This window comes from Neoarius graeffei, chromosome 2 (genome assembly GCF_027579695.1).
Source record: "Neoarius graeffei isolate fNeoGra1 chromosome 2, fNeoGra1.pri, whole genome shotgun sequence".
Taxonomy (NCBI): Eukaryota; Metazoa; Chordata; class Actinopteri; order Siluriformes; family Ariidae; genus Neoarius; species Neoarius graeffei.
Window position 1 is genome coordinate 86,511,086 of NC_083570.1, and position 24,747 is coordinate 86,535,832.

General features: G+C 40.8%; 1 protein-coding gene across 3 annotated transcripts in view; it reads right to left on the minus strand.

The window, feature by feature from the left end:
- LOC132881985 (nuclear cap-binding protein subunit 1) overlaps nt 1-24,747 on the minus strand; it is a 45,759-nt gene that overhangs the window by 18,516 nt on the left and 2,496 nt on the right. For 2 of the 3 annotated variants that reach the window (XM_060915125.1, XM_060915124.1), the window contains exons 2-9: nt 15,624-15,712; nt 13,491-13,591; nt 13,239-13,395; nt 13,043-13,150; nt 12,803-12,924; nt 6,668-6,737; nt 4,654-4,869; nt 2,425-2,522 (exon numbers count right to left, since the gene is read on the minus strand). In XM_060915125.1, coding sequence (XP_060771108.1) covers nt 2,425-2,522; nt 4,654-4,869; nt 6,668-6,737; nt 12,803-12,924; nt 13,043-13,150; nt 13,239-13,395; nt 13,491-13,591; nt 15,624-15,712 — 961 coding nt within the window. Of the gene's footprint in view, nt 1-2,424; nt 2,523-4,653; nt 4,870-6,540; nt 6,628-6,667; nt 6,738-12,802; nt 12,925-13,042; nt 13,151-13,238; nt 13,396-13,490; nt 13,592-15,623; nt 15,713-24,747 lie in introns of those variants that run through there. The other variant, XM_060915126.1, reaches the window with a different exon arrangement.

Genomic DNA, 24,747 nt, shown 5'->3' on the forward strand with positions numbered 1-24,747 from the left:
ACTTGAGGTGGCAGCATGGTGGTGCAGTGGTTAGCACGGTTGCCTCACAGCAAGAAGGTTCTGGGTTCGAACCCAGCGGCCGGCGAGAGCCTTTCTGTGTGGAGTTCGCATGTTCTCCCCGTGTCTGCGCGAGTTTCCTCCCACAATCCAAAGACATGCAGTTAGGTTGACATGGGGTGGCTTTGGGCTGAGGTGCCCTTGAGCGAGGTACCGAACCCCTGACTGCTCCCCGGGCGCTCTGGTGTGGCTGCCCACTGCTCTGGGCATGTGCATGTATTCACTGCTTCAGATGGGTTAAACGCAGAGGATGAATTTCACTGTGCTTGAAGTGTGCATGTGACAAATAAAGGTTTCTTCTTCTGGTTGTACTGAATATCAACATCCTCACTCTCACCTGTGATTAAGAATTGGACCGAATCACAGCCATGCCGATATTCAGCACCACTTCACTATCTCTTGTGTGACATTGCTTAAAGCAGATACGCAGAACCTTTATTTTTAAATAAATTTGAGTGGATAGTATCTCCATCCTTAACTCTTGTATGCTGCATAAATGGGAATTTAAAAAAAAAAAAATTTTGAGTGTTAAAATCGACCGCAAAGTTGGCATTCGAGCTGCCCCGCTGAGCCAGCCAGCCCTGAGTGCGTGACGTCACAGTGGTAACCAGTTTTAAGGCCAAGCCCTTTTACAGCTATAGACCAAAGTCATATAAATAATTGATGGTGAAAGTAAGAAATACCATTACTGACTTGCTCAACTAAGACTGATTTGACTTCATTGATTGTGGGTTGACTCTCATTAAAACAGGATGGGTGTTATAACTTATGCAATATACATGTATTTTCACTGATAAAACGTAAAAGGCTAATTAAATAATCAGATGAACCGAGAATCACATTCTGAATCAAATTAAATAATTTTATATCGGTAACTTAAACACACAATACAAGTTACATGTATTAATCTAAATGCAAGTAAACATATTTTTGTTGTTTTTTTTTATCCAAATGAGAGTCGCTTCTGGGGCGGCACGGTGGTGTAGTGGTTAGCGCTGTCGCCTCACAGCAAGAAGGTCCGGGTTCGAGCCCCGTGGCCGGCGAGGGCCTTTCTGTGCGGAGTTTGCATGTTCTTACCGTGTCCGCGTGGGTTTCCTCCGGGTGCTCCGGTTTCCCCCACAGTCCAAAGACATGCAGGTTAGGTTAACTGGTGACTCTAAATTGAGCGTAGGTGTGAATGTGAGTGTGAATGGTTGTCTGTGTCTGTGTCAGCCCTGTGATGACCTGGCGGACTTGTCCAGGGTGTACCCCGCCTTTCGCCCGTAGTTAGCTGGGATAGGCTCCAGCTTGCCTGCGACCCTGTAGGACAGGATAAAGCGGCTAGAGATAATGAGATGAGATGAGAGTCGCTTCTTGCCCGTCTGTGTTCTCGCTTCTTGAAGGCCGATCTTGCGGCCGATTGTTTTGAAACAATCTGACTTTCAGTTGTTCGTTCAGTTCTCCGTTCATTCGCTTCTTCCACATAAAGGTGAGATGGCAGCGATATCCAGTTTAGAAATAAGACGGCTGCTACGCTCATTCTCTCCATACCGAGTACTCCACCATTACTGCTCAGCTCAGGCAATTACTAAAACCCAGGACGGAACGGGATGCCACCGGTTTTAGCAACAACCGTGGGGAGGTCACATCCCGAGTGATATGTCCCGTCCCGGGTTTTAGCAACAACCCTCGGCTCACGCTCCAGGAGGACTGGCGCAACTAAACTCACTTTAAAAAAAATACTTTCCTTTTTTTGTTTTCTTTTCCTTTAATTGTTGGTACTGCACCCTCTTTCAATACGGGCTTATAGCCAACGCGCCAACAGATCAGAGGTTTCGTACGAGTCCTCAGTAAAATGTGCAGAGCAGAGGAGAGACCACTTCATAGGCGCCCAATGTGCCCATGAACAACTCACAAAATGTGTCCAAATCTTTGCAGTTTGAACATTCTTGGGCCGTGAATGCAACGTACAGTAAATCCACCTTCTGTCTTGTTGCTGCACCTGCCAGCAACCACATCTACGTGGCATGGCGATAAATTAGCTCAAAATGGAGGATCGGAGTTGCAGTCAGCTCTGTTTTTTAGTATAGCGGAAATGGCGATGAGACTTCCTGCGGTGATGTTACGGACGTCAAGGTCATTCATTCAGACTGCTACCTATATAAATCACTTTAATTGTAAAAATTACTATATTAGATTTATTAACGCTTAAAACTATTCCTGTGCCATTCTTGAGGTCTCAAGGCACTTATCAACGAAAGTGAGGGCATGGCTCTGCGTATATGCTTTAAACAAACTAGTTAATTGCCATATAGACACAAGCCCACGTGACAAGAATCAAGCCAACATGATTGCTTTCATCTGTAATTATGGCTATTTAGGGCTCACCAGGTCTTCCTTTCTCTCCAATGAGATTTGATGATGCAGTGCAGGTTCTCTTCAATTACAAACCTCTCCACAGAGTGACTGCCAGGCATGACAGGGCCCTGAGAACAAAACACACCATCATTCAGACAACATACAGTTAGGTCCATAAATATTTGGACAGAGACAACATTTTTCTAATTTTGGTTCTGTACATTACCACAATGAATTTTGAACAAAACAATTCAGATGCAGTTGAAGTTCAGACTTTCAGCTTTAATTCAGTGGATTGAACAAAGTAATTGCATAAAAATGTGAGGAACTAAAGCATTTTTTTAAAAACACAATCCCTTCATTTCAGGGGCTCAAAAGTAATTGGACAAATTAAATAATTGTAAATAAAATGTTCATTTCTAATATTTGGTTGAAAACCCTTTGTTGGCAATGACTGCCTGAAGTCTTGAACTCATGGACATCACCAGACGCTGTGTTTCCTCCTTTTTAATGCTCTGCCAGGCCTTTACTGCAGCGGTTTTCAGTTGCTGTTTGTTTGTGGCCCTTTCTGTCTGAAGTTTAGTCTTTAACAAGTGAAATGCATGCTCAATTGGGTTGAGATCAGGTGACTGACTTGGCCATTCAAGAATATTCCACTTCTTTGCTTTTACAAACTCCTGGGTTGCTTTGGCTTTATGTTTTGGGTCATTGTCCATCTGTATTATGAAACGCCGACCAAATCAGTTTGGCTGCATTTGGCTGGATTTGAGCACACAGTATGTCTCTGAATACCTCAGAATTCATCCGGCTGCTTCTGTCCTGTGTCACATCATCAATAAACACTAGTGACCCAGTGCCACTGGCAGCCATGCATGCCCAAGCCATCACACTGCCTCCGCCGTGTTTTACAGATGATGTGGTATGCTTTGGATCATGAGCTGTACCACGCCTTCGCCATACTTTTTTCTTTCCATCATTCTGGTAGAAGTTGATCTTGGTTCCATCTGTCCAAAGAATGTTCTTCCAGAACTGTGCTGGCTTTTTTAGATTTTTTTTTTAGCAAAGTCCAATCTAGCCTTTTTATTCTTGAGGCTTATGAGTGGCTCGCACCGTGCAGTGAACCCTCTGTATTTACTTTCATGCAGTCTTCTCTTTATGGTAGATTTGGATATTGATGCGCCTACCTCATGGAGAGTGTTGTTCACTTGGTTGGCTGTTGTGAAGGGGTTTCTCTTCATTCTCCGATCATCCACCACTGTTGTCTTCTGTGAGTGTCCAGGTCTTTTTGCATTGATGAGTTCACCAGTGCTTTCTTTCTTTCTCAGGATGTACCAAACTGTAGATTTTGCCACTCCTAATATTGTAGCAATTTCTCAGATGGTTTTTTCTGTTTTCACAGCTTAAGGATGGTTTGTTTCACCTGTATGGAGAGCTCCTCTGACCGCATGTTTTCTTCACAGCAAAATCTTCCAAGTGCAAGCACCACACCTCAAATCAACTCCAGGCCTTTTATCTGCTTAATTGAGAATGACAAAGGAATTGCCCGCACCTGCCCACGAAATAGCCTTTGAGTCAATTGTCCAATTACTTTTGGTCCCTTTAAAAACAGGGTGGCACATGTTAAGGAGCTGAAACTCCTAAACCCTTCATCCAATTTTAATGTGGATACCCTCAAATGAAAGCTGAAAGTCTGGACTTTATGCCCATTATATAATTATAACTTGAATACATTTCAGTAAACAGGTAAAAAAAACAAAATTTGTGTCAGTGTCCAAATATATATGGACCTAACTGTATGCAACACACTTAAAGGTAAAGGGGTGATATGGCAACAATTTGGGCTTCACGTGACATGAGGCACTAAAAAGCAAAAGCAGTTACAGTTTTAGGTTGCCAAATCCAAATTTCTAAGAAAATTTGCAGCAATAACGACCTTTAAATGAACAGGTCCAAGTGTGACAGATTATAGGAGAGTCAGGCTGAGCTAGTTGTCATCTACAAGCTCAGCCCACACACATACAAAAAGCAGGAAATGCAAAACCATCAAAGCAAAAAGATGCAAAGAAAACACAGGTGTGTGTAGAACTCAAATAGGATGTGAGCTGACTTTGCATCAACCAAGATTTAAAAGACATGAAAATATGCAACGCTTCTATTCTTATTTACATGAGCAGGTGGAAAAAGATGAAAGGCCCTTCAGATTAAGAACGGTGCAAGCGCTGCTGACATTTCTAATGTTAGCTGGATAAGACTCCGTACCTCAGGAGCATCGGTGTAGTCGAACATGCGGAAAACAACACGGGGCATGGGGTAAACCGCATCATCAGAGTGAGCTGGAGGAGTGAAAGGGGGCAGGTTGTGCTGCAGAGCCTCACACAGCACACTGTCAAAGGCGATGTACGGCCTCAGGATGTGACGCTCCTGCCAGCGATCCTTCTTCAGCTTCTGCACCTGAGCCCACAGACAGTCCAGATACTATGAGGGGACAAGAAAGGACAAGAGAGGTTAGATTATATTCTATCCAGCAAAGAGGTTTTATGCAAATGTTATCCTCTACAATACATTTTGTTCTTCCCTTTGAAAAGCCCCTTCCCACAGTGTATAATTAACAGCACCTCACTCCTAACCCTCATCACATCCCTGCTTGTCAAACTGCACATTCTTTGTTCCCAGGATGATGGAGCATAAAAGGGATTCTAAAATGATGCTATAGGTCACAGAAATATAGGTTTTATTTTTTTTCACGGTCCGGTTTCCATTAAATCGTGCGCTGTGATTGGCTCGCAAGCGGTCCGGAATCCTACGATCCGGATCCCGGTTCCAGACCTTTGGTGACTCGCTCGTTCACAACAAACATAGTGGCAGTTTTTTGTCAACATTTCAGTATAATAGCATTTACAATACAAAGGGCCAAATTACTCGATTCTGATTGGTCAATCAAGGAGGGCTTTTATTCCTTAACATGGGGCCGCATTTCTGAAATGCTATTGGCTAGTTCGTTACTTGGTTACGGTTACAAAAATTAGCAAATTGTGTCAACAAAATGGCTTTTGTAAAGAAGTTCCAATAAATTTTGTAAACCATTTTCAAAATCCTCGTGTCATGTCGCCATGTCATGATGAAACACGATTTAGAAACTGATTCAAACGTGCAAGATAGTCTCACGCCCTGATTGGTTCAGAAAACGTGAATGACAAATGTTGTGAACTTTAATGGCTTCCGAAGTAGGAATTTGGCCCTATATATTATAAACAAGTAATCGTATGGTTCCTCATAAAATTAAGGATCTATTTCACAGTTTTGAAATTCAAAACTTCGAAATCACTCATGAAATTAATCCTTAATTTTACTCGGCCCCATACGATTACCTATACTAATTTTACAGCATGGACAGCAATAACAGTGTTCACAGTGAAAGCGAGTTTTACTACCCTGATGAAGACGGAATAAAAGAAAACATTTCAGGAGAAAGCTGAAAACGAGTCTGTAGCAGGTTTGTTCTAAATATGGTTTCTCTTTCAGGCGCTCTCATTTTCTGTTAGAATTTGGTAAAGAAAAAAATAAATATATTATTTACCAGCTTACGGTCGGTCCGTATCATGAAACACCGTGACCGAGGTCTTGAAAATACTGACCTCGGCCCAGAGTAAGTAAGTAAGTAAATAAATATTTTATATCTGATAAGTTACTGGTAACTTTCAGACCATTTTTTTCAGCAGGTAATACCAGATAGCTACCATTATGTTTTCAATCTGAGAAATGGCTTATTATTTAACTGATTATTTTATTTAACAGCACCAATTTTTCTGTAAGATTCATCTGTTTGAAGCACGAGTATTTGGAAACATAAAATTAGGTTTTCTGATGACACAGGAATTGAGACGACAAATATAGGAAACAAAATCTGTATTGGTTTTGGTTTTTAGAAAAACCTAAATATCATGAAATCATCATGGCAGATATATACTGCAAAAAGTACTGTGATAATTAACAATGAATCTTATTGCCAGTCCCATTGTACAGTACTGGAAAGATCCAGCTATCAAAATCAAGTCTCTCTCAGTGTGGTGAACTAAAATCACATCAATACTTCTGATACATAACCAAATAGATCTCACATCGTTACAGTTTACTGAGTATTCTTACTTCATTGCTTTTATGAAGCTTACTAGAGTACTTCATCTACAGTGTTGAGTGTTCATAGAGTATTCTCTCCTCAGGCAGTGCTAACTGAAGGCCAGTCCATGTTAGGATATTGGAGCATGAGTTTCACCTCTTCCTGTGGATGGGGCTTCTCTGCTGTCCACACCTGCAACATGGCCACATGGGTCTTCTGCCTCCTCCTTAAAAAAAAAAAAAGCCCAGGGTTTGCATTTAAATAAAAATACGTGCCACACAAGTTCTTCTCCCCCCCCAGATCAATCCAGTACTACCACCAGTAGTTCAAATAGACTATTATCAAGTTCAAAGCATTCTTAAATAAAATACAGCATGGAATAAAAATGAGTTTTGGTAATATACAGTACTGTGCAAAAGTCTTAGGCACATGTAAAGAAATGCTGTAGACCAAAAATGGCTTAAAAATATGTTTCAACATTTATAAAAAAAACAACAAACAACCTAGAAACAGAAGTAAACCATAATAAACGAAGCAAACAGTCAATATTTGGCGAGAGACAACCCTTTGCTTTAAAAAAAAAAAAGCGCAGTCTCAGGTACAATGAGTGCAGTTTTATAAGGAAATCAGGGATGTAAACACAACCATGGTCAAAAAAGATTGAGGTAGTGCGGTGACGCGGACCCCCCACCACCACCACACACACACAAAATATCAGTCAGACAACAGTTTCAACAAAACATTTATTAATTACTATCATTTATTAATTCAGTTCCCAATCCATCTTCAGTTCCCCACCCCAAAGTCAGTCCATCTTTACTCCTTTTTCTTCCTTTTCTTTGCCACTTCCTGAAGTTTGTGTAGTGCCTTGGATGTATGCACCACGAACTCGTATAAACACACATGGGTTACACATTACCATTTGATCACTCAATGTTCTAAAATAGCAGCTAGTCGGGTGCTAACGGTTAGCATTTTAACTAAGCCAGACAGCCACAAGCTTTAAGACCAATTCTTACACGTACAGAACGGTATTACGGCACTTAAATATTATCTAGGAACAAAAAGCAATAGTCATTAACCCATGTAGACACTACGTTGAGAACATATACAGTCATCATGCAACTCCTCAAATAACATTACGTTTTTCACCCCAAGGATAGGTCATGGCTAATATGGTTAGATGAAGGAGGCTAGGTTACGAGAGACAAAGTTAATATATATATATATATATATATATATATATATATATATATATATATATATATATATATATATATATATGAGTGATTCCACGCTTATGGGTACTGAAATGAGGACATGAACTTATTTTTAAAAATTCACCTAAAACCATTTCTTTTTTTACCATCAGGTCACAAAACATGTAATCTTTAATGAATGATATGTTAAAAGATAACTTTAATTTTCTGAGATGTAATAAAAACATATTTATATGCCAAAGTCAGAACGTAACAGAAGTGTTGTGGACATATAGATTCTCAATTTTAACAATGTAGAATTACTTTTTGAAACATAGGAAGGTGATGTTTTAGCAAATATAATTAATAAACATGTGTAGTAGAATAAACATACACATTCTTTCAATAAGATTAACATGGTATAGAGCTAGATTGTAATTAATTTGTAACAGACGCGAGATGGACAATCGTAACAGAAGTAATGTAACAGACATCATTTTGGAACTCATAGGCTTGACTTTGGCATATAAATGTTTTTATTACATCTCAAAAAATTAAAGTTATCTTTTAACATATCATTCATTAAAGCAGTGGTTCTCAACCGGGGGGGCGCGCCCCCCTGGTGGGGTGCGGAGGTACTCCAGGGGGGTCGCGAGTAGGCTTCATGTATGGAGGGGAAAAAAAAATCTGGGGCTAACAGGCTATAGTAGCTAAGCAGATGCAACACATTTACCCATGTCAAAATGCAGGACATTGGACTATTACATACAAATCAATACTATTATAAAATTTATCATAAAATCTTGTGTGTGTGGCCGCATCAGTCGGGGGAACTGTGATATGTTCCCAAGCCTTGCAGACTTTATCAGTAATGCAGGCACTTCCCACGATTTCTCATCTGTCTTTCAAGCAGCGTCAGAGCACCTGTCGGTAATAAGAAAACAGTTTGCGGCATACTTCACAGAGGATTATCGCTCTTTTGCGTGGGTTCGAGATCCATTTGTGTGTACTGCTGACGAACTTCCAGTTGACATGCAGGAACAGCTTATTGAGCTGAAGAGTGACAGTAGACTTAAGGCAGTCTTCACCTCATGCCCTCTTTCGACATTCTGGGCAGCATTGATGCAGGCGTACCCGCAACTGTGTGACGTAGCCTTGAAACTGCTCATCCCATTCGCATCGACCTACTTGTGTGAGGCAGGATTTTCAAAAATGACTGCGCTCAAAACGAAATATCACAATCGTGCGCAAATTGAGGATGACTTGAGACTGTGCTTGTCAAACATTTCGCCAAGAATCGAGGATCTTTGTAAGGCAAAGCAGGCTCAGGCAGGGGCGCAGATAGGATTTTTGAACTGGGGGGGACTGAGCTGTCAGCAAATGATTCCATTTTGTGTGTGTGTGTGTGTGTGTGTGTGTGTGTATATATTATATATACACACTACCGTTCAAAAGTTTTGGGTCACTTTGAAATGTCCTTATTTTTGAAAGAAAAGCACTGTTCTTTTCAATGAAGATCACTTTAAACTAATCAGAAATCCACTCTATACATTGCTAATGTGGTAAATGACTATTCTAGCTGCAAATGTCTGGTTTTTGGTGCAATATCTCCATAGGTGTATAGAGGCCCATTTCCAGCAGCTCTCACTCCAGTGTTCTAATGGTACAATGTGTTTGCTCATTGCCTCAGAAGGCTAATGGAGGATTAGAAAACCCTTGTACAATCATGTTAGCACAGCTGAAAACAGTTTCTCTCTTTAGAGAAGATAAAACTGACCTTCCTTTGAGCAGATTGAGTTTCTGGAGCATCACATTTGTGGGGTCGATTAAATGCTCAAAATGGCCAGAAAAATGTCTTGACTATATTTTCTATTCATTTTACAACTTATGGTGGGAAATAAAAGTGTGACTTTTCATGGAAAACACAAAATTGTCTGGGTGACCCCAAACTTTTGAACGGTAGTGTGTATACATGTTATTTCACCTCCCTCACTGCCATCACCAGGAACTACCTGCAGGCCAGGACAATGATAACATTTTAACATAGCCTATGGAAATCCAAAATTTACACATTATCATCACGCACAGAAACTGCAAAACTAGTTTTAAAACCGCTAAGTTCCAACTGTTAACCATAGTGAGAGGCTGGGCTACGTGTGTGTGTGTGTGTGTAAAGTGTAAACCAGTGCATCCTGACTTTCTAACTATGCCTGTGTGTTGCGTGAGCGGCAGTCAGTCAACAACTCTTCGCAAAGTTTCCTTATGAAACAATATGCTCGCTGAAATTATGGCAGGGAACGCCAGATTAAACATTAAAACTGCCTTCTGAGCACTGTATCTACAGGCTACCACCGAAAGAAGGAGGCTACCAGAAAGGCATCTCTACTCCATACGATTTTACTTTCACTACGACATTACTTTGAACAGACTATCAAAAAATTGCAAGGTGATATGATAAAGTAAGGCACAGTTTACTTACAGTCGTTTTTGTTTTTTTTGAAAAAACGATGCAATCGTTTTCTGCCTTTTGGCACCCTTCATCATGCCGTGTTGGGGTCCTGAACTAGGAGGCGCTGTCCCCGATATACCTGTCAAACTTGTGGGTAACCATAGCAACCAAGCTCGAGCTCACAACCTGTGCAGTCTGCGCAGTTGCAACTATGTATACACTGCTGTGCACCTCAATAAACCGAATGGTAATTAGTCTTTTGATTTTTCCGTGAGGTTTGCCTTATGCAAAGAAAGACAGCATAGACGTTTTTTCCTCCCTATAAGTGGGGGGGACCAAACGAGGTGAATTTAAATCTGGGTGGGACGAATCCCACCCGTCCCCCCCTCTATCTGCGCCCGTGGGCTCAGGTCTCGCATTAACGCAAATGCAGATCACAAAGGCACAGTAAAAAGTAAAACCTAAATTCATGCCTGGTCCCAATTCCCAATGATATCAATAGCCAGCTAATGATAAGCCTAATAAAATCACTAATAATAATAATAATAACATAATAATAATAATAATAATAATAATAATAATATCAACAACCAACAACAGCAATAATAATAATAATAATAATAGGCCTAATAATAATAATAATGCCTGAAAGAACATAAGTCTTGTACTACTGCCAACAGCTTAGTAATGATAATAGGCCATAATAATAATAATAATAATTATAATAATGCCCGAAAGCAGATTAGAAATGTGGTGCTACTGCCAATTATAACAATAGCCTAATAATGATAATAGGCCTATGTATTTCTATGGAATGGATAATGCTACTACTGCTGCTACTACTACTACTACTAATAATAATAATCTAGCCCAGGGCTGGCTATCTATCTATCTATCTATCTATCTATCTATCTATCTATCTATCTATCTATCTATCTATCTATCTATCTATCGGTCGATATAAGGTGCTGTAGGTCGGGTGGCGTCACTGCGGGTGAGTGTGTTTGGGGGGGGATGGGGGCGGGGCGAGAAGAGGGGCCCCCAACTGCAATGAACCAGCTTTGGTGGGGCCCAGGTTGCAAAAGGTTGAGAACCCCTGCATTAAAGATTACATGTTTTGTGACCTGATGGTAAAAAAAAGAAATGGTTTTAGGTGAATAAGTTCATGTCCCCATTTCAGTACCCATAAGCGTGGAATCACATACACATATATATATATACACATACATATACATATATATATATATATATATATATATATATACATACACACACACAATTATTTTAACACTTACGCTTTGATTGTAGACGAGTAAATGACTTCCACTTCAACGCTGATCATTTACTCCCAGTCACCGAGGCTCCAAAGAAATACACACTAGTAGATGAAGTTCAGCAAGTTGATAAATGAACACACCTATCTGAGGAAAAGCCCGGGAGTCACGTTCCTTAGCAACCAGATTGCCCAGCCATCGGTTCCATCCACTGACAGTGTAGCAGCTAGCAGTTTGTAACGGAACGCTGTTGAATATTATAATAGCAGCCAGCAGCTACACTGTCAATCTTACTATCTCTGCTGTCAATGGTTCCATATATCCACCAGGGGGAACCAAATGTTGTATGGTCTGCACAGTACCCAGGTCTATCATTACTACCAGAGTGGATTACCGGAGAGCAACCCCCCCCCCCAAAAAAAACTCTTCGGATCTGCACGAATTACACAAGTTGCCCAAAATGCCGGGGGAAAAGCGGAATGTGCCGAAAAGCGCGCCATTTGCACACCTGGAAATGAGCTGTAGGTTTTACTGAGCATCTTGCAGAACCAGCCACAGTTCTTCTGGACACTGTCACACTCTCGTCTTCATTTTGCACCAAAACCCAGCAGCCTTCATTGTTTTCTTTTTTTAATCTGAAAAGTGCTCTCTTATGTAATATGCTGCTCAAATAATTTTTTTTCCTTTAACATTTAACTTTGTGCTGGAAAACAAATGCTTGGACTCTAAAATGTTTTTGTACTGACGCCATAATGTAGACGTCATAAAACAGAAGTTTATATGATAAACAAGATCAACCGTAAGCCCTCACTTACGGATCCCCCTCCCCACTCTCACTTATATCAGAATGCAAGCAATCGAAAGAATAGGACACTTATTATGAATGTTGATGTCAACAAATAATTAGCCCTGAAACAAATAAGTAAAGAGCCGTGTCTCTCCCCAGGGATTTCAAATAGCATCCTGGCAAACTGTCATTTTGAAATAGCATTTTGCTTCTTGAAATAGCGTCAAAATCCACCCTGTATGTTTTGTAAATACATTCAGTCGGTAAACAGGAAGTCAATGTGTGACAGACCTGAAAACGGTATAGAACCCCAAGGTGAAGTTTGGTATCAAGTGGCTATGATTTGTGGTTGCTGAGAAAAAGGGCGTTTCAAACGGACAGAGGTAAACCAGTATTACACCCCACCCACCCACTCCCTTCGGAGCAGGGGTATAATTTATTTTTAAGAAGAAAAAAAAGCATGCATAAGACTTTTGCACAGTACTGTATACTGAAACCTCACCAGTCATTCCAGCTTTTTAAATGCATTTCATTAGACTGAAATGTTTATAGATTTGCAGTAATGGATGGATGATGACGTACTTCAGATAGCTGTCGATCTGATTTAGGAGGTGATCCATCTCCACATCCTTCTTCTCATAGAGCTCCTTCCCAACCCAGGGCATACAGGACAGAACAGCATACACGTACCAGTCAGAGCGCACCTGTAAAACATTCGCTCAGGGTCATTACACTGACCATCATCAATAAACTTATACTGGACTTCTTTCACGTATGGATTAAGCAACAGTGACGTCTTTAAAATAGTTCTGAAACCCTTACCTGTGGTATATCCTCCTCCTGTGTGACACTGACAAAGTTCTCGAACATGGCAACCATAGACGGCGCTGCAATGACATGGCAGTTCACCAAGTCACTTAAGAAACGCACCTGTGGAGGCAGAAATGCAGGTTAGATTTAATTCACACAAAATAAACCCATGTCAATTTAAACCTCCTCACTCGTACATGCTCCTTACCAAATAAACAGCTTCAGAGTAAAGGTTTGACTTCAGGGTCTCCTTCAGCTGCCTGATCATGGCCTCAACAAATTCCCCACCAAAGTTGTAGTTCCTTGCGTTTAACAGACCCACCAGCGTCGTGTAGACAGTGAGCTTCTCTGGTAACAGCCGTGCGCTGCCAAAACACATTTAATCCGCAAGGATTTTATGCTTGGCATTGAAACGATATATGTTGACAAAGTGACATCAATTACACCAGGAGAGACTTACACAGCACATAAGATGCGCAGGATTTTATTTTTGTAATTAGGGAGATCTGCTTCCAGGACACCTGCAAGACCTTCCAAATTACTCTCCAAAGATGACGTACTCTGGGGGGGAAGAAAATCAGCAGTGTGTCAGTTATAATTTCAGTCCAAGTTGAATACACTACAACAGCTGGTAAAGAAAAACTTTCCCTTTCCTCCAGTGCAAAATCAGAATATTAATTGCGTAAGCGGCTAATGTAAAGCTGTAAAGCTACATAATCCCCCCCCCCTTTTAAAGTACATTTTCCTCTACAATAGCAGGTATATCCAGTATTTACAAATTCAGGATCAAACTGCAGCTGCACTTTCAAGTGCATTATTTTCAGTTTTCCAGTAAAAATCCTTCTGCAAACTTTTAGCCCAAGAAGATAAGGGCTGTAACTAGCTTCAACATTTTAGTTTGTCATCTCGTCTCGTCTTCTTCCGCTTTATCCGGGACCAGGTCGCGGAGGCAGCAGTCTAAGCAGGGAAGCCCAAACTTCCCTTTCCCCAGACACCTCGGCCAGCTCCTCGGGAAGAACACCGAGGCGTTCCCAGGCCAGCCGAGAGACATAGTCCCTCCAGCGTGTCCTGGGTCTTCCCCGGGGCCTCCTCCCGGGGGGACATGCCTGGAACACCTCCCCAGGGAGGCGTCCAGGAGGCATCCGAAAAAGATGCCCGAGCCACCTCAGCTGATTCCTCTCGATGTGGAGCAGCAGCGGCTCTACTCCGAGCTCCTCCCGAGTGACTGTGCTTCTCACCCTATCTCTAAGGGAGCGCCCAGCCACCCTGCGAAGGAAACTCATTTCGGCCGCTTGTATCCGCGATCTTGTCCTTTCGGTCATTACCCAAAGCTCATGACCATAGTTTACTTTCAGTCAAGTTTATTTGTACCGTATAGCGCTTTTAACAATAAACATTGTCGCAAAGCAGCTTTACACAATTTGAATGACTTAAGACATGAGCTAATTTTATCCCTAATCTATCCCCAATGAGCAAGCCTGTGGCGACGGTGGCAAGGAAAAACTCCCTCAGACGACATGAGGAAGAAACCTCGAGAGGAACCAGACTCAAAAGGGAACCCATCCTCATTTGGGGAAACAACAGACATGACTATAACATTAACAGTTTTAACATAAAGTCAGCTTCGTTGATGCTTAAACCCCCCACCGACGGAAACCCGAGCGCAAAACCGTTCACAACAACCGCAGTCCCAAAGTCAGATCTTATTTGTACACAAGATCAACATTATTGATACCCTGAGGGGAAATTCACGTTACAGAAGCTCCAAGCAGAAGACAAGTACAGTGAGTGATTAAAAAAAAAAACCAGCCACAGTATATCCACTATACAAGATATATATCAAAATATTACACAAAACCGAATGATGTACTAAAAACACTGCACAGGAGAAAATTAATGTTTTTCAATGTTATTGCACAGGAGAGAGATACATGGTAAAATTATATGGATAAATAAATGACAAAACGATAACTGAATGATAAAGGAATAACCCAGATGTAATTCTAAGACAGCTGCATCCATAAAGCTACAGAAGTTTTGGTAATTTTTTTATAAGTTACAGTAAGTCATAATGACCCTATTTACATTTGGTTTTAAAATACGTCTCGGGCAATTGGATCACAAGTGGACAACCAAGATGCATCACTGTTTACACCCGTGTCTATCGTGCATCTCCGAGGCCTCCGGTTGGCCGCTTGTGTTCAGATTTCATTACTGCCGACATCACTTTTACTGTTCGGTCCTTGTCAGGGACACATCAGCACGCGTTAGTGTTTACACTACAAAAGACGTGCTGAAACGCATCCCAGATCACATCGACAAGTGGTCCGAGTGAACGCGGCTCGTTAGTCGTTTACACTTGTATTTAGCAATGTCCACTTGTGATCTGACCACCCAACATGCATTTTATAACCAACTGTCACCAGGGCCAATGCGTGCCAAGTGTTACACACAACATCGCTGAAGATTTGGACACATTTTAAGCTCCAGATTTTTGGAAAGGATTTTGGGAACTGCTTCTTTAACTCATGTTCACCCCTTCAGACTAAATTTATATTAAAAATTGGAAAAAAAAAATATCCCGGTATATTACTTTTTCTCCAACTCTGCATATCAGTGATTCCAGTCGATCCTCAATTTCAATCGGCTCAGACGTCCTCCTCCTTTTGTGAGGCTGTCCACCTGATGTACAAGACATAAAAAATAATAATAATAATAAAAAGTCAGTTTATAGTACAGCTCAAAATAAGAACTCAGGACAGGAGACCAAACTATAAATATACCTGTGTCAGAACATTCAAGCTCAAGTTCCACATACACTGGGGCAACACTACAGGCTCATAAAGCAAGCATGGCTGACACTTTGTTGTAAGCAGAGCTGTTTCAGATCAACAGCTTGACAGTATTTTGGGCATAAAAATCAAACGAAGTCAGATTCCTCTAAAATCCACAGGTGAACCATACTTAGACAACCTCTAGAGATGTTTATTTTGTGATCAAATTGATCTGTGTCCACCCCACTGGCAAAACAGTCCCAGGCCACTTCAGATCTTGCTGTCCACACTTAACTGCAGTTTTGCGTCACCTCGGAGGGAATGAAAGCCAAGTTAAAAAAAAAAAAAAAAGGGGGGGGTACTCAGGGCTTGACATTAACCACTGCCCGATTACCCAGGGCAAGTGGGATATGTCCCCGACATGCCTGACCAGGCAAGTTAGAACGAGCATACACTGTATTACAAACTAGCACCACAAAAATTAGGCTTTTTGATCTTTTATTTCAGTTCCTAAAAGCGTCCCTCGCTACGTATCCGCCATTATGTTTTGGCTGTTTTCTTTGTCTCTGTTTCATTTACTGCTTTGCAAGTTATTTTATATCCCCCGCTGTTGTAGTATGGGACGCGTACTGTTTATAGACCGCTTGTGCATGATGTCACGCATCACGTGATAATTACAGCTGGGGTCAGACAGACACTGAGTGCGTTTACATGCACATCCAAATCGAGCTGCTGTCGGTAATCGAGCTAAGAGTCCCAGCAGGGGTGCCAGAGAAATCCAATCCTACATGCACACAAGGAAATCGAGCTATTGTGTGAGGTACATTGTGCACCCGAGCCACAGGTGGTGCTACACGCCCCATCGTGTTGGTACACTTCCGGTTGTCGTCATGAAGAAGAGCTATTCAAGAGTATAAACAAAGTTATCAGTTCCGTGTTCACAAGAAGAACGACGACGAGGACAGCAACATTGAGATTATATATATGTATTCATTCAACTCCTTAAGCTAAATGAGCATGAACTCTATCTCCTCATTGCTCCAGAAGTGCACGTTTCTACTACTGTTGTCATGCCGACCGAGGCTGTTGTTTCTCCCGCTTGTCTTCTCGTCACTCATCACTTCCGGAAGGGGCAGTGCTGAAGTAAGTAGCTCGACTACGTAGCTCGATAGGGTTTACATGCACTAAGTAGCTCGGCAATCACATAATCTAGGTCGCGTAGCTCGATTACGAGAAATCCAGTTCGGTTCGATTTCAGCCGAGCTAAGGTGTTTCCATGGCATTTAGAACTCCGATTTCAGTCGAGCTATGGCAGAAATTCGATTTTCTCTATGTGCATGTAAACGCACTGACTTTCACATAAGCAAGGTTTAATCTGTCTTCAATATGGTCCCGTCTCCCCGCTATCAAGAAACATGTTAAAAATTATTAAAAGCAAATGCTTTAAGAACAATGAGGAAATGAGTAGTTAAAGAATATGAGAGGAGCTCAGACTGAAAACTCCAGAGAAATTCACGATTGTATTTAAAATGTATTTTACAAAAACAGAAAGTTGGAAGTGAGTATGGAAGAGTTTGCTTATGAATCTTGTTTTATTATTTTTTTTCTGCTTGCATTCGAGTTAGCTCCTTCATGAAAAAGTGTCTGATTTTCTTACAGGTGAAGCAGCTTCCTTATTCGACACAGAAAACCCAGACTGGTTTCAAACAACTCAGGCATTTAAAAAATAAAATAAAAAAAAATAACTCAACAAGGAGCGACATGCGCGATAAATCCTGAAAGAACAGAACAGATTAAGAGAAGAGAGAGCTGGAGCTTTGTTTCTGTCATCAGAGGAACACAGTCCTGTGCAAAATATTTTTATATTATATATATCATTATCTGTAGCCGCTTTATCCTTCTACAGGGTCGCAGACAAGCTGGAGCCTATCCCAGCTGACTACGGGCGAAAGGCGGGGTACACCCTGGACAAGTCGCCAGGTCATCACAGGGCTGACACATAGACACAGACAACCATTCACACTCACACCTACGGTCAATTTAGAGTCACCAGTTAACCTAACCTGCATGTCTTTGGACTGTGGGGGAAACCGGAGCACCCGGAGGAAACCCACGCGGACACGGGGAGAACATGCAAACTCCGCACAGAAAGGCCCTCGCCGGCCACGGGGATCGAACCCAGGACCTTCTTGCTGTGAGGCGACAGCGCTAACCACTACACCACCGTGCCGCCATATATATATATATATATATATATATATATATATATATATATATATTTTTTAAATCATCCACGTCAAGGTTTATTAAAAAACAAACAACCCCCTCCCCCGTGCTGTGTCCAAACAGGCTGGCTACGCTGATTCAGTTACAGGTTGCCAGGTATAAAACACCCACAACCTACACACTAAATTTTAAATGCAAACATTATCCTGTCTGTCATGACGCAGTGCAGGTTTTTTTTTTTTTAAACCTAGAGGTGGATGACATCACAAAAAACGATATATAAATATTCGCAAACACAGTACTGTTCAAAAGTCTTGGCACCTTATTGTCTTCATACAAACTTTGTTCTAGATTTCTATTTTAGGATTTCTATACTATCAAGTAATGAACCTACAGTCTGAGAGAGTTCTACACAAACACTCTGAACTTTACAACAGCTGCATGCATGTGAAATGGAAATAAATCGACTAAAGCAGGAAAAACTATTTTTAATAAAACTGTTATTAAAAACAGGGGAAGACCCAGGACATGCTGGAGGGATTATGTCTCTCGGCTGGCCTGGGAACGCCTCGGTGTTCTTCCCACGGAGCTGGCCGAGGTGTCTGGGGAGAGGGAAGTTTGGGCTTCCATGCTCAGACTGCTGCCTCCACGACCCGGCCCCGGATAAGCGGAAGAAAATGAGAGATGAGACGAGACTGTTATTGCCCGTTACAAGTAAAAAAATAACGGAAACTTAATCAATAACCAAACTTCAACTTAACGTGTGATCTTCATTTTATGTTGCAATTCACAACTATTCTATGGTTTTCCTAAAAAAAAAAAGTACTCGCAAAATAGGGGAAAAGTGGAAATTTAAGTGGGTTTAAAAGTTAATGGTACTCTAATGGCTGTCAGTAGGGTCACGTGCTCCAAGACAAAGGATGTAAGCAGTTTTAAGTAGCAACAGGAAAGATTAAGGCTACATCCACACGGCAACGAGATTTTTTTTTTTTTAGCGGGTAAAAATAAAAAATAAAAAAATTGCGTCCAGATGGGCAATGGATCAGTAAAATATCAGGTCCATATGGCAACGCAACGCTTGCTGAAAACGATGCAATACACATGCCACACCTCTACATGCGCTGTAAGACGGTCCCATCGGAGACACCAGAACAATAGAAGTAGGACGCATGCGCATGTAACGGGTTTATTTTTTTTCCACTTGCCATTGTGTGTAGTGGTGGGGAAATTCTGCGCTGGCCCTTTAAGAGCGCAGGTAGTTATGGGAACAAGGCGCTGGCCTCTTTCAGTTCGTTTTGGAAATGTAAGCGCCAATGCCACTGGACGTTTGCAGCCCGTCCTCAGCAGTGTATTTGTGTCTCATTTCTTCAGAATAAAAAGACTGGTGAACAACACAACGCAACATCTGTTACACGCATAAACCCCTTCTTCTCCCCGGCGTGAAGCACTCACAGGAACAAACACACAACAACAACAAGAAGATGGCTGCGACTACGCGAGGAAATCGTGCCTTCTGTGTGTACAAATTAGTTTTATTAGTGTGCATAGTTTTATATAACTTAATTTTCTTATTGTGTGTGAACATTTTGAAAAGCATTTTTATATAAATTTATATAACTTTTTATATTGTGTGTGAACATTTTGAAAAGCAGTCTTATCCAATAAAAAAAAAAAAAATTCAAGAAATGGTTCAGTTACTTGTTTATTTAAAAGAAAAGCTGTATACAAAAGTGAATGCAATGCAGTGGTTCATACAAAACAGTCTGTTGAAGGGTCTTCTGACCCTTTTCCCCTCTGCCTCCATTATAGTCAGGTAACTGTTGCTTTGTGTGGAAGGCTGTACTTTCTGTTCATCAAAGCAGGTGTAAATTGTCTGTCTGGCAGGTCAGTCAGGTTAATGTGTCAGAGATGCCTACCCCAAATTTTGAATTTCAGTATTCTTGAAAACATTTTTCAGTATTTTGGAATGACTTTCAGTAACATTAATTTATGCGCATTTCCATTATAAAGAGGTATATATACCAATATGTTTAACATTTAAATTATTAAAAAGAAGTGTTTTGTGTGAATTGAATAAACAAAACACTAGCAGCCATCTCAACTGAATTTCCACTCAACAAATTTCTAGAGCATACAATATATCACATTTTTATAAATACAACAGTGTTCCCTTTTTGCAGACATTACGGTTGACTACCAATCATTGGTATTGAATGTAACTCCTCAAAAGTATTATATTATATTGCCTGGCAAAATGTTCTACCTGTTAACGGATTCTAATAAAATTAAAAAAAAAATTTCTTATTTCATGCCAAAGAGAGTCCGACATTATCTTAATGTCCCAATATATAAATACTTCAGCATAATGCTTCAGAAGAGACATTAAATAAAATGACATTTATAATTGTATTTAAAACAGTGGAATGATCAATTTTTTGCCACAATCCCAACAACACTAATCATAAAATTCTGTTTTTGATCATACTACATGTACATTTGCACTTGCAACACTGAAAAGACTTTGAATTAAAGAAGTACAGCCAGTGTTTGATATTTCAGTGAATAAAAATCAGACGTAAAAAGAAACTGAATAAGTTTAACTCACATTTCATGGCACTAATCGGCAAGTTCAACTCCAAGCATAGGTATTGAATGTAACTCCTCAAAAGTATTACCGCATCACCGCTTCAGCACGTGTCACGTTCCGTGTCTTTTCATCCACAGATTTCGTAAAAAACTGCGGGATACCCCCAGATTTACTTTCCGCCTGACTCACCATTTCAGCATACTCCATATGTTTTTTTTGTAGTTGACATGCCGCGTGCAGTCATCACGACCACCATGAGTGATGTTAATGTCAGTTCTACACAGTTTGCAGTGCACGTATCCATTGCCCTTTTGACTGGGTGTAATGCACGGCCATTCTACCGTATCGAAAATAGCGCAAGCAAATGTGCGGAATCTGCGCATGTCACACACAGCATGTGCGGTTGTCGTAAAAATAAATAGCCTAGCCGTGAATCGCGCATGGATTGAAAAAGTCGCTTGGACATTTAAAAACTCACTGGAATTTTTTAAGACTTTATAATAATTCCGTACAGAATAACACTGTTTGCCGTAACATCGTATTTACGTAACTTTTCCGTACAAAATACGGCCAATCCGTACTAGTAGGCATCTCTGATGTGTAAACAATTTCAATTTCTGTTGTTGTTACGTATGATGCGCGCGAGAGTGCTGCTTGTTCTAGTGATGCGGTTGTGACGTCATCGTAAACAAATCCGTTCTACTCATCCAGACGACTTCGCAACGGCTCCGTTGCCAGATTTTTTCACTCTGGAACCCGTTCTCAAAAGATTTCGTTTTGGGGCACCCAAAACGCCGGTGCCGTGTGGACGCCAGGCCGAAACGATAAAAAATTTTATCAGATTCACCTGAATCCGTTGCCGTGTGGACAGGGCCTGACACAGGCTAACAGAGGCATTGTGGCATGAGATGAATGCAAGTAATTAAGCAGCATAACACCACCACACACAGTACTGTGCAAAAGTCTTAGTCCCCCCCATTTTATTTCATACAAACTTTGTTATAGATTTCTATTTTATGACTTCTACATTATCAAGTCAGGACAAAAACATTTTAGAGTCCAAATGTTCATTTTCCAGCACAAAATTAAATGTTACAGAAAAAAAAAAAAAGTTTGTATCTGAGCAGCATATTACATAAGAGCACTTTTCAGATTTAAAAAATAAATACATAATGAAGGCTGCTGGGTTTTGGTGCAAAATTAAAAAGCGAGTGTGACAGTCAAAGTGTCCAGAAGAACTGTGGCTGGTTCTGTAAGATGCTCAGTAAAACCTACAGCTCATTTCCTTATACAACTGCACCTGAGACGACTATTTATATACACCATACAGTACAGATCTTGCCAAATCAAAAGAAAAAAAAATTAACATTCACGGGTTACATCAGCACATATCGGGGTCATATAATTTTATATACGTCATTGTTTGCATTCGGGTCATGTCAAAGGAAGAGATTCAAAAGCCGATGGCATATGTAAAGTCGAGGCATGGACACTCTTTCTGCAATAGATCAACAAGATCACTGGGAAGATGATCAAGAAGGGGCTGCCATATATTATAAAATATACCGTTACCTTTTAACTCTTTACCCCTTATTGACAACCCCGTGTATACCCCATAATGACGACGGCGTATATGCACCATAATGACGACACTTGACGACTCTGAATTTGCCTCGACATACGTAGAGTGAAACAAGCTTTCTGACTGAAAGTTGCAGTGATCATTTATTGTACACCATTTGGCATGAATTCTTCATGTAAAAATGTGCAGATTGGTTTTCACACAGGTATTACTCACCTTTCAGACACTACCTGTGAGTTGGTGAATGTTGAAACATAACTGAGTGATTTTTGTACTCTGTCATATGCCCTCTTTTCAAAAAAAGTACGTGTCTTGATTGTTTCAACATAACGAAGGAGAAAACTGATACGAACACAGGGCTCGACATTAACGGTTGTCCACGACAAGTGATCCTTTATGTCGGACAAGTTCATCGTTTCAGTTACTTGTCCGATTGGACAAGTGCCAAAATACGCCGATATTCGGGTTACATATCAAAAATTTATTCACATGATTTCCAAAGCATCTCACTCGACATATTGTTTTGATGAATCGCCGGATGTTTCTCTTCGGAAAGAGCGATGTGCGCATGCGCAATATTCCGCTTGCGAAACCGGCCAATACCGCTTCGTGTATTTGAGCTGAAAAGTAAACGGTCGTTTACCAGACCCTCCAGGATTTCGCGATGTTGCAATTTGCAACATCAACACAAATTCAACCAATCCCCGCAAATTCAGGGCGGTGTTGCAATTATATCCAATCACCGCAACTTTCCCACAAATTTGACCAATCGTTGGCGTCGTCTTGAGGTGACGTCGACAAACTACCTTCCACCTTACTTCCATGTATACGTTCAAGAGAAGCAGCATGTGCGAGTCAGTGTTTATATAGGCTTAAATTCTGTTACTGAAACTGTGTTACGTTTACAGTGAAGGACTGTGTGCACTTTACATTATTTTTTACTTAATACAAGAAATTAATGGATGCCAACATTTTTGCCAAAATGGTATTTTATTTTCCATTGTTTAGGCAGCTTCAGCATCATACTGTGAGATTCTGTTCAAATTGGTTTTTTTTTCTTCTAATGGCCCTTTTCCACTACCCTTTTTCAGCTCACTTCCGCTCACTTCAGCCCGACACAGCTCGCGTTTCGACTATCTCAGAACAGCACGACTCAGCTCGCTTCAGCCCTGCTTAGCACTCAAAACTCGCACGGTTTTGGAGTGGGGCTGAAGCGAGCCAAACCGAGCCGAGTGGGGCTAGGGGCGTGAGGAGACACTCCCCTGTGCACTGATTGGTGAGGAGGAGTGTCCTAACACGCTCACACACGCCCCGCGAGCACGCTGGGATCTGTAAACACCGTAAACCCGGAAGAAGAAGAATTATGAATTACGAGAATTTCTGAAGCCTTATGCGCCTCGCCTCATCTATACGCTCTTGCCAGTATCTGTTGGCGTTGTCGGTGACAACAAGCCACAGAACCAAGACCAGCAACACTAACGACTCCATGTTTATTGTTTACTATCCGGGTTGTGAGACTACCGCTTAAAAGATCACTGATGTCACTGTTTGCGCCGCCTAACGACATCACGTGACGTCCACCCACTTTCGCTAACTCCACCCAATGTGTCCACCCACTTCCAGCCAGCACGGTTCAGCGCGGTTGTAGTCGAAATGCAACTCCAACAGCCCCACTCAGCTCGACTCAGCCCAACTCAGCACGGCACGGCTCAGCCCAACTCAGCCGCGTTGGTAGTGGAAAAGCAGCATATGAAGCCTGAGCCATTTATTTTATTAGTTTATAATTATTGTATAATTTAGTCTTCAGGAGAGACTGCCTGCACACAGTACTAGTATTAATAGTTTTTTTTCTTACATGAAAGCTGAGGCATTTATATTATATTTTAAGGTAACTTCATGTTGTGCTGTGAGGTTCTCTGCACTTTAACTTTTGAACCAACAGGTGTATTTGGATAAGTAAAGCCTATTTTTCTGCATTTCTGTAGTCCTGGTAATCTTTTATATTGGTAAAGTTGTTTATAGGACCATTTCTCAGTGTCTGTTTTTTTAATCAATAGTTTTTCAGTAATAACTTAATATTTAACATACTCAATTTTAATCACAAAAAGAGAAAATCGCAACAATTTCTCGCAACTTTCACTTCCTCCTGCAATGTAATCGCAACAAAAACCTAAAAAACACCGCAACTTTCATCGCAACCATTAAATACCATACAGGAGCCACAATGAATAATTAGACAACAACAATTAATCAGTGGAGGATATATATTCAAAGTTAATAATTTAAAAATGAAAATATATACAATTTTAATTTTCTGGTTTTCAATTTCTCATAAATAAATTATGATTGATGGAGTCCAATTTTTTTCTTCAGTGAATAGATTGTGTTAAAGTAATTCTAGTGAAATTAGTTTATTACAAATAGTTTGTGTTTTTTTTTCCTCAAATTTTTCTTTGGACAAGTCAACTTCACATTCGGACAAGTAAATTTCCTTTCAACTTGCCCGACAGGACAAGTGGTTTCAAAAGTTAATGTAGAGCCCTGGAAC